This window comes from Microtus ochrogaster, chromosome 6 (genome assembly GCF_000317375.1).
Source record: "Microtus ochrogaster isolate Prairie Vole_2 chromosome 6, MicOch1.0, whole genome shotgun sequence".
Taxonomy (NCBI): domain Eukaryota; kingdom Metazoa; phylum Chordata; class Mammalia; order Rodentia; family Cricetidae; genus Microtus; species Microtus ochrogaster.
Genome location: NC_022013.1, coordinates 83,487,598 through 83,496,781, shown reverse-complemented (window position 1 = coordinate 83,496,781; position 9,184 = coordinate 83,487,598). Strand labels below are relative to the sequence as shown.

General features: G+C 44.9%; 1 protein-coding gene across 1 annotated transcript; it reads left to right on the top strand.

Moving 5' to 3' along the window:
* The first annotated feature begins 2,540 nt into the window (after nt 1–2,540).
* LOC102000590 (sphingolipid delta(4)-desaturase DES1-like) lies at nt 2,541–8,680 on the top strand. Its single transcript, XM_005348950.1, has 3 exons — nt 2,541–2,622; nt 6,922–7,664; nt 8,534–8,680. Exons 1-3 carry the CDS (start codon nt 2,541–2,543, stop codon nt 8,678–8,680), a joined length of 972 nt encoding a protein of 323 aa, XP_005349007.1.
* The last annotated feature ends 504 nt before the right edge of the window (nt 8,681–9,184 follow it).

The window sequence follows — 9,184 nt, the reverse complement described above, 5'->3', positions numbered from 1 at the left end:
TATTTTTAAAGCAATCTGAATCATTTTTCTCCTTACCCTTCCCTAGAGTCTACGTTTACAAAATCTAAATATTACAGAAGGGGGTTGGGTCCGAATAGCTCCGCGCATCAGAAAAGGCCAGCTTAGGACGTACACGTAGGCTCTGGTATTGAGAGGGAATCACGAAAACGGCCTAAGCAGTTTCTGTAAGCAGCAGGCTCCAGGGTTGGTCTCAATCAGGGGCGCTGAGAGCAAATAGAAAGTTCAGGTCTGAGTGGAGAAGCAGGGAGGGGGCGTGAGGAAAGCTGCTCCTTCATGCAGTGGGCCACTAGCGTGCTCAGGGTGGACACATGCCCCCACCCTCTCCAGCCAAGCGTGCACCCAGCCCGGGAGGAAAATGGAGCTTTGAGGAGGGGCCTTGGAAGTACCTGAAGAAGCGCTTTTGCAGGTTTTTAAAAAACACACAAAGAAAACATTCCTGGGAAATTGTAAAAATTGCTGGCGCCTTGGCGATGCGGTGCGCACATCACATCACCGCGGTTCACAGCACCGCGGTTCACAGCACCGCGGTTCACAGCACCGCGGTTCACAGCACCGCGGTTCACATCACCGCGGTTCACAGCACCGCGGTTCACAGCACCGCGGTTCACAGCACCGCGGTTCACAGCACGGGGGAGGAAGAAAGAGGAGGCCATTGTTTAGACTTAGAGGGAATTTCTTCCATTCGCATCCCCTCACCTACTGGCTCAGGAACACTGCAATCACTCCACGAATGCCTTGAGAATTTATTCATATGCAAGAAAACAAAGTACATTTATTATGTTCACACCATTCTCTCCATAACTATTGCTGCATATTTAACCTATGCTTGGGACCCGTTTCCTATCAATACACCAAGAACTGCAGCCTATGTTTGTAGCACAGAGGACTTGGTGCTGGAGCTGTTTTATCTTAGGGCTCTTTTCCCTGGCATTTATCTGGTCCTTACTTCTAAAGGATAAGAACTCTTTTGAGAAACTGTAACTATAATACTAATCCCCATTACACTTTATTTCCTCCTCCTCCTCTTCTTTTTCTTTTTGGTTTTCGAGACAGGGTTTCTTTGTGTAGCCTTTACTGTCCTAGAACTAGCTCTATAGACCAGTTGGCATCAAACTCATAGTAATCTGCCTGCTTATGCCTCCAAAGTGCTGGGATTAAGACATAACCAGCACTGTCCAGTTCCCAGTGAACTTTTTAACATTAACTAACATCCTAACACATCTGCCTATCTAAATTAAATGCCAGGTAAGTTTTTAAAACTAGGAATCTTTGCATATGAACCTCTCTCTCTTTCTTTTTTAATTTTTTGTGACAGGGTTTCTCTGTAGCTTTGGAGCCTGTCCTGGAACTAGCTCTTGTAGACCAGGCTGGCCTCGAACTCACAGAGATCTGCCTGTCTCTGCCTCCTGAGTGCTGGGGTTAAAGGCGTGCATCACCACTGCCCAGCAAAGCAATACTACCCAATGTGGGGGCATGAATGCTTCTGAATCTTAATAAGACGAACATATTGAAGCTAGTTGGTACATCTTTTAGAAAGCCTTTCTTTATGTTCCTTGGATTATAATTCTTAAAGATCCCAGGTCACTATAAGGTGGTGCTCCCTACAGATGGCCCAGGCTGAGAGCATCTCTGTGGTGTGCCCTGGCATGATCACTGTCCTCCCTAGTTTGTAGACAGTGACAGTCTGATCCAGGGACCCGGGTATGTGGCACAGCACGGGCAGTGTGTAGTTTGCTGTGCATGTGTCCTTTTATTAGGAAGCATGCTGTCTGCCCTTCCGTAATCCTAGTCCTAGTTAATTGGGCACAGAAGTGGTAGTTGATTTTGAAACGAAAGGTCCCCTCATGAAGATCTTCATGACCTCGGTGAGAGACGCCAGTAAGAGAAACGCATACATTGGAAGGACAGAATCCATGTCTTCTTTCCCTCTCACAAGAATCATGTTTCCATTTTGTTTAGAGGCTTTTCAGTGCAACACAGCCTGCCTTTTCCTCCTGGGTGGGAGAAGCTTTCCAGTTTAGAAGGCAGACGCGTGCACACACGGTCTGCTGATCATTCACCTTGGAAACTAAACACAGTTCAAGTTGCTGCATGAATTAAAGAGGGGGATCCAACTGACTTGGTGAAGTTGCAGCCACCCCAGGGTCTTTAGTTCCAGGAGGTTCTGAGTAGCAGCCTTGTCTACCCAGAGACATTGCCTTCCTTTTTCATCTCGTGCGGGAAGGAGGGGCTGACACTGGTCACCTGCAGGAGACCAGGAGTTGGACCCCACAGGTGCTCACGAGCTACAGAACCCCACACCTAGCAAAAACGTCTTCCTAGTCTGGCCCCAGAGCTAGGAGCTAGACAGGGAGAGGGGTGGATGAGGTGAGGGGGCGGGACGGGCTAGGCTCCGCCCTTCTGTTACTTCTCTCAACCTGGCACAGGTACCCGCAGACCAGAGCCTGCAGCAGTCTCTATCTCCTCTGCTTTCAAGAGGTTGGACGTGGTGCAGAACCCAGAGAAGTCCGTGCCCAGCCATGGGGAGCCGCGTTACTCGGGAAGATTTTGAGTGGGTCGACACCGATGAGCCGCATGCACAGAGGAGGCTCGAGATCCTGGGTGAGGTCTTGTGGCTATGCACCAGAGTGTGTTGTGTGGTCTCTGCTCAGGTTCCCAATAGAAGGAGAGGCCTAGGCTAGGTTCAGGGTGCTCACAGCCTTGGGGATGCATGGCAGAGGCTGGTCCCTGGGCATGGGCACCCTCAACCCAACCTGCTGATTTGGGTTAAGGATCTCCAGACTGAGACATCCCAGGTCTTATCCACTAGCTAGGAGACTCTAAGGATGTCCAATGGGCAGTGGATTTCCTAAATAGCCTGCCACTGGAGTGTGAGGCACAGGAAGTGATCCTGGGAAATCTTGGGGTCCCTGAAGACAACTACACGTGAACCAATGCAGATAAGTTCCCGTGAGGGGCCCCAGGGCTTCCTGGAGAGAACAGGTCCTGGTGTGCTTGCATCTCCTGTCTTTGTGAGCCTACCACAAACCCGGGACCACAAGGGCAGCTCAAAGACAATTCTCATCCTTTCTGGCTGTCAGGGTGAAGAAACTGGAGCACAGATGACAGCCAAATACAGAAATACCTGGCTCGTCCTGGAAGTTGTTTAGGGCTTTAAACCAGTCTGACCAAGTCTTACAGCTCTAGAGTAGACAGGGAACCTCTGTGCTCACAGGGAATGCTCCTCCCTCCCAGCTGAGTTGGGTTCTTTCTGACATTCCCTAACCTCCCCTCGTTCCAGGGTTTTGACTTTTCTGCCTTTTAGAAGGAAGGAGGTCAATGCTGGGGGGAGGATTCTAACCCGGTTTAGACCGCCTGCAAAGAGCATGCTTTTCACCTCTTCTGTCTGTAGAAGTACACCGTGAGGACCCCACACCCTCTGCTGTCCCCAACGCAGCGCTGGAACCATGAGCATGTCCCCAATGTCACAACACCCTAGAGGGCAGTGACTCTTGCTGCCTCTGTATAGTGTACACTGTGCCAAAGTCACCACTCACAGTCACAGATGGTACAGGGAGACTGTGATGGAAATAAAGTCAACACTACACGACAAACTGACACTTCAAGGCACACCTTCAAACAAGAGAAAAATCACTCCCTTCCTAAGAAGTTCATGAAACCGCTAGAGTTATCTGATCTACCAGACACGCCTCCAAATCTCAAATGTACAAAATTTATATAAAACAGGGCAACGATGCCAGAAAGAGAACAAAATAACTTCTTAGCAGTAGATGCTACGTAAACTAATGTGCATGACGTGCTTGGCAAAGAATTTGTGAGAATGGGGCTGGGGATGTAGCTGAGTGGTTGACTGTTTGTACGGCCTGTGTGAGGCCCAGCCAACACCTTACTGAAAGGGGAAAGAGCCGAAAGCATTTCCTCCACATTCAGGAAGAAGGCAAGGCTGCCACTCCTGTTCGGTTTGGTATTATACTAAGAAGTGCAAGAAAGAGTAAATGGGCCAAAGAGAGACAGGAAATAGAAAGCAGAAGGTGGAAGGTCAAATGTCCTATTTGCCCAGGTGACTGCACATGCAGGAAAGCCGACTCCACATAAGGCTATTAGACATGACCAGTCAGCAACACAGCAGAACACAGAGGCAGCAACACAGCAGAACACAGAGGCAGCAACACAGCAGAACACAGAGGCAGTCAGCAGCCAAGAACTAGCTAATATGCTGGGCATGGTGGTGAACGCCTGTGTACTAGCTACTCCGGAGGCCGACGCAGGCTAGCCAACATAGCAAGAATCCATCTTTTAAAACCCTTTACCTCTGGGGCTGGAGATACGGCTCGGCAGTTAAGAGGATTTATTGCTCTGCAGACATCCAGATTTGGTTTCCAGTACTGACGTGACAACTCACAAACACCTGTTACTCCTGTGCCGGGGAGCAGACACCCTTCTGAGCAGCTCACGAACACCTGTTACTCCCCTGCTGGGGTATCAAGACACCCTTCTCTGGCCTCTGAGGACAATGGTACCAAGACATGTTCAGGCCAAACATTCATATTGATGACAAGGTTACAAGGTTTCTCTGTGCAGCTCTGCAGTCTAGGAACTACTGTCTACCTAGACTGTGTAGACTAGGCTGGCTCTGAAATCAGAGATCTACAGTCCTCTCTCTCTCTCTCTCTCTCTCTCTCTCTCTCTCTCTCTCTCTCTCCTCTCTCGTGTTCTGGGATTAAAAGTGTGCTTCACCATGCCCAGCTGGCATAAAATAATTTTTTTAAAGTTTAACTAAAAGTCCTGAGTTTCTCCATATCCAAAAAAATAAACTTGGTGGGAGAGAGATACTAAGTTCCCCTCACAATAGCCGTAAATAGTTAACTAGCTCAAAGTGAAGTTTACCAATGACATAATAGACTTTGATAATGAAAATTACATAATATTCATGAGAAATTGAAGTAGACACACAAAGTAATGGAAGTATCCACATAGAGGATTTTGAAATTTTACTCCTCCCAGCATATCAAAAACTGACTCAAACTGGGCTTGGTGGCACATGCCTTTAATCCAAGCCAGTCAGGTTATGTGGGGAAACCCTGTCTCAAATCAAAACAAAACAAAATAAAACCTGAAAGTGCATCAAATACCTAAGTTAAGACCAGAAACAACGGAGAGAATTCATAGGGAAGACAAGTGAAGATCGTGTGTAGACAGCAGTTTTCTGGATTGGAGCGCAAAGGCAAACAAACACAACAAAAATTGAAAAAGAGGGTTTTACTAAAGCAAGTAGCCTCTGCAGGGCAGAGAGAGCAATCAGCAGAGTGAGGGGGAAAGAATGGAAAGTATTTGCCAACTGGTCATGTGACAGAGGACTAATATCTAGAATGCATGAGGATTATTAAAAAAACAACAACAAAACACCCAAGTAATCCAAGTTTAAAAGGAGTAAGTGATAAGAAGCGGCACTCCTCAAAACAAGCAAACAACATAAACCAAAGCAACAAATGGCCAAGAAATAAATGAAAAAAATTCCCAGTGTCCTTATATAAGAGAAATGTAAACAAACCTGCAATAATATCCCACTACGACTAAAATGACTGTTACTGATTAAACATCGAGAAAGATGCAGTGAGCACCAGGTTCAGTGATAGGCTCTGTCTCAAAATACAAGGTAGAGGGGCTGAGAGATGGCTCAATATACGAGCACCTGCTCTTGCAGAGGACCCAGGCACACACCCAATGACTCCCAACCACCATAACTCTAGTTCTAGGAGACCTGACGCCTTCTTCTGACCTCCATGTACACAGAGCACACACAGTGCACATACAAACATGCAGGCAAAAGCCTTATACACATCAAATTAAAAGGTATCTTTTAAAATGTAAACTATAAGGTGGAGAGTGACTGAGGAGCAATTCTTCATTGACTTTTGCACACAGAACTATGCACATGCTACTCTGTGTAGATAATGTATGGAGGTCAGTATGTCAGATAACAGCAGACATAGAAGGGTAAGTACCACAGCTCCTTCACACGGAAAAGCCACAACAAGTTGATTTGGAAATGGAAACACTGTTGCTACAGATTAGGAAGTGTATCAAGGAGAGGTAGGAAAGGGGAAGATAGATTTGACCTGTACAAGGGTGTCTTTTGCTCAAGCACAAAGTTTGCCACCTAAATTCAATAATATTTAGAAAATAAATAATTATCCTCCTTTATTATATCATACAGTGTTTTGCATATTATTATTAAATGCTCAGAAATACTAACTAAATGATAAATGACAAATAATTGTTTCTTCAAGGGATAGAATACTTTATTCAATCTTGATTTGTCATTACACCCTTAGAGAAAGTAAAATATTGTAAAGTAAAGGAGGTTAATGTGTATGTGTCTAAGTGTATATTGTGCACCAGGTACGTGTTGGCTGGACAGTGAGCCCCAAGGATCCACCTGTCTCTGCCTCCCTAGCATGGGGATTAAAAGATCATGCTAGTACTGGGCAGTGGTAGCATATGTCTTTAATTCCAACATTTGGGGCTCAGAACCAGGAGGATCTCTGTGAGTTCAGGACCAGCCAGGGTTGTGACACAGAGAAACCCTGTCTCTAAAAGCCAAAAAGAAAACACACACACATAGAAAGAGAGAGAGAAGAGAGACAGAGACAGAGACAGAGACAGAGACAGAGACAGAGACAGAGAGAGGATCATGCTATCAAACTTGGTTTTTGTTTGATAAAACCAAAAAACCTGGAGGTCAAACCCAGGTCTTCATGCTTGCATAGCAAGCGCTTTGCCGGCTGAGCTTTCTCCCCAGGCCCCATCAAAATTTCTTAGCTATGTTCACTATTTTTTTGTAATTATAACTGTATTTTTAGCCACTTATGATTCTTGTTGTTTTTTTTTTTCTTACAGCAAAGTATCCAGAGATAAAATCCTTGATGAAGCCTGACCCCAACATGATCTGGATCATAACTGCGATGGTTCTCACCCACATAGCTTCCTTTTACTTAGTGAAAGACTTGGCGTGGAAATGGGTCCTATTTTGGTCCTTTGTCTTTGGTAGCTCCATTAACCACTCAATGACTATGGCTATCCATGAGATTTCCCACAATTTCCCCTTTGGCCACTACAGGGCGCTGTGGAACCGCTGGTTTGGAATGTTTGCTAACCTCCCTTTTGGGTTTCCATATTCGGTTTCCTATAAAATCTATCACATGGACCATCATCGATACCTCGGAGTGGATGGCATCGATATGGATGCTCCTTCTCATTTTGAGGGCTGGTTCTTCTGCACTACCTTCAGGAAGCTTGTCTGGGTTGTTTTCCAGCCTTTTTTTATTTTCCTTAGACCTTATTTTGTCAGTCCCAAACCAGTTACTTCTCTGGAAACTATCAATATTGTGGCCCAGATCACTTTTAACAGTATAGTTTACTATGTTTGGGGAATCAAGTCTTTAGTCTACATGTTGGCAGCCTCCCTATTTGGCCTGGGTTTGAACCCAATTTCTGGGCATTTTATAGCTGACCATTACATATTATTAAAGGGGCAAGACACCACCTCATATTATGGGCCTCTGAACTTCCTCATGTTCAATGGGGGCTATCATAATGAACACCATGACTTCCCCAGTATTCCTGGAAGCCGCCTTCCACAGGTAAGTGAAGCTTCAATTTATTGTTTTAGTTCTGATCATTATATGATCCAAATTAGTCTTTACTTGCTCATTTTTCAAGAAAACTGGTTTATATTATCGAACTAAATTCACTTTAAAAACCATAAAGTAGGGCTGGAGAGATGGCTCAGCGGTTAAGAGCATTGCCTGCTCTTCCAAAGGTCCTGAGTTCAATTCCCAGCAACCACATGGTGGCTTGCCCTCTTCTGGCCTGCAGGCATACACGCAGACAGAATATTGTATACATAATAAGTAAATAAATAAATATTTTAAAAAAACCATAAATTATAGTGTATGCCCAGTGTCTGACAGACTAACTTTACTAAAGTTCACTTTCTTGGATTCTTACATTTGGCCATTACAGTTAGGATTCAGAAGTGTTACAAGATGTGCAAAATCTATTACTTGGTAGAATAACTCAGTGGGTTATGAAAAGGAGACATGCGATTGGAAGGAGACTTTGGCAGGATCAGGCCTGGTAAGATCAGGGGATTGATATTATGAAATATGCTGCCCACATGTATAAAATTCCCAAAGAATGAAAGCAAAGAAACACACATCTAAACAAAGCCCATCAGACCAGCATGACGAATGGACATACACACTACAAGGGGATTTGATTTTTAATTGAGTTATTTTACCAAGTAATAGATTTTGCACATCTTCTAACGCTTCTGAATCCTAACTGTGCATATGATGTGTAGATTGTCCTTATTCGTGAAGAACCATGAGCAAAGGTGGTACCCTTTGGCTGGCTCGGTATTTTGTCCCTCTGTCTGTCAGTCACGCACCTGTCATCTCGTGGCCTCAGTAACACCTACTCTTCACCTTGCTGTGTTTTTCACTTCCAGGTGAGGAAAATAGCAGCGGAGTACTACGATAAACTCCCCCATCACAGCTCCTGGATCAAAGTACTGTATGATTTTGTGATGGATGACACCCTGAGTCCCTACTCACGGGTAAAGAGGCCTCCAAAAGGGAATGAGAATCTGGACTAAATATCACAGCCAAAGAAAATCCTCTCCGAGCTTTCTAATAGCCAACACTGTGGAACTATCTCCCCACCCTGGCTCTCTCACTGGTAATTTAACTGAGGGCAGCATTCATGCCCAGCAAGAACTCTGCCAAATGAGCTATCCTCCCAGTCTGATTTTTTTGCCTGATTAGTCTTGGGATCAGTGATGGACAGAATCTGTCTTGCTAACAATTTAAACTCAGATCCCCATGATGTTAAGAATTCACTCTGGTTTTCAGTTGGTCTGACGGTTACAGTGCTCACCTCTGCCTACAGGGCACTTGCTTGTTGAATTAGCATTCCTGGTGGGTTCTTCGCCTATGTCTATCACTTTGTAAGCACATCACGAAATGCCTACGTTACTACAGAATCTTTACCATTAAATTTTACTGTGATAAAAAAAGGCAACCAAATGTGCTGTCAATCAAAATGCATTTACCTTTTTTTGTATTTCACTGTATTTTCTCTATGTTATATGGTTACATTT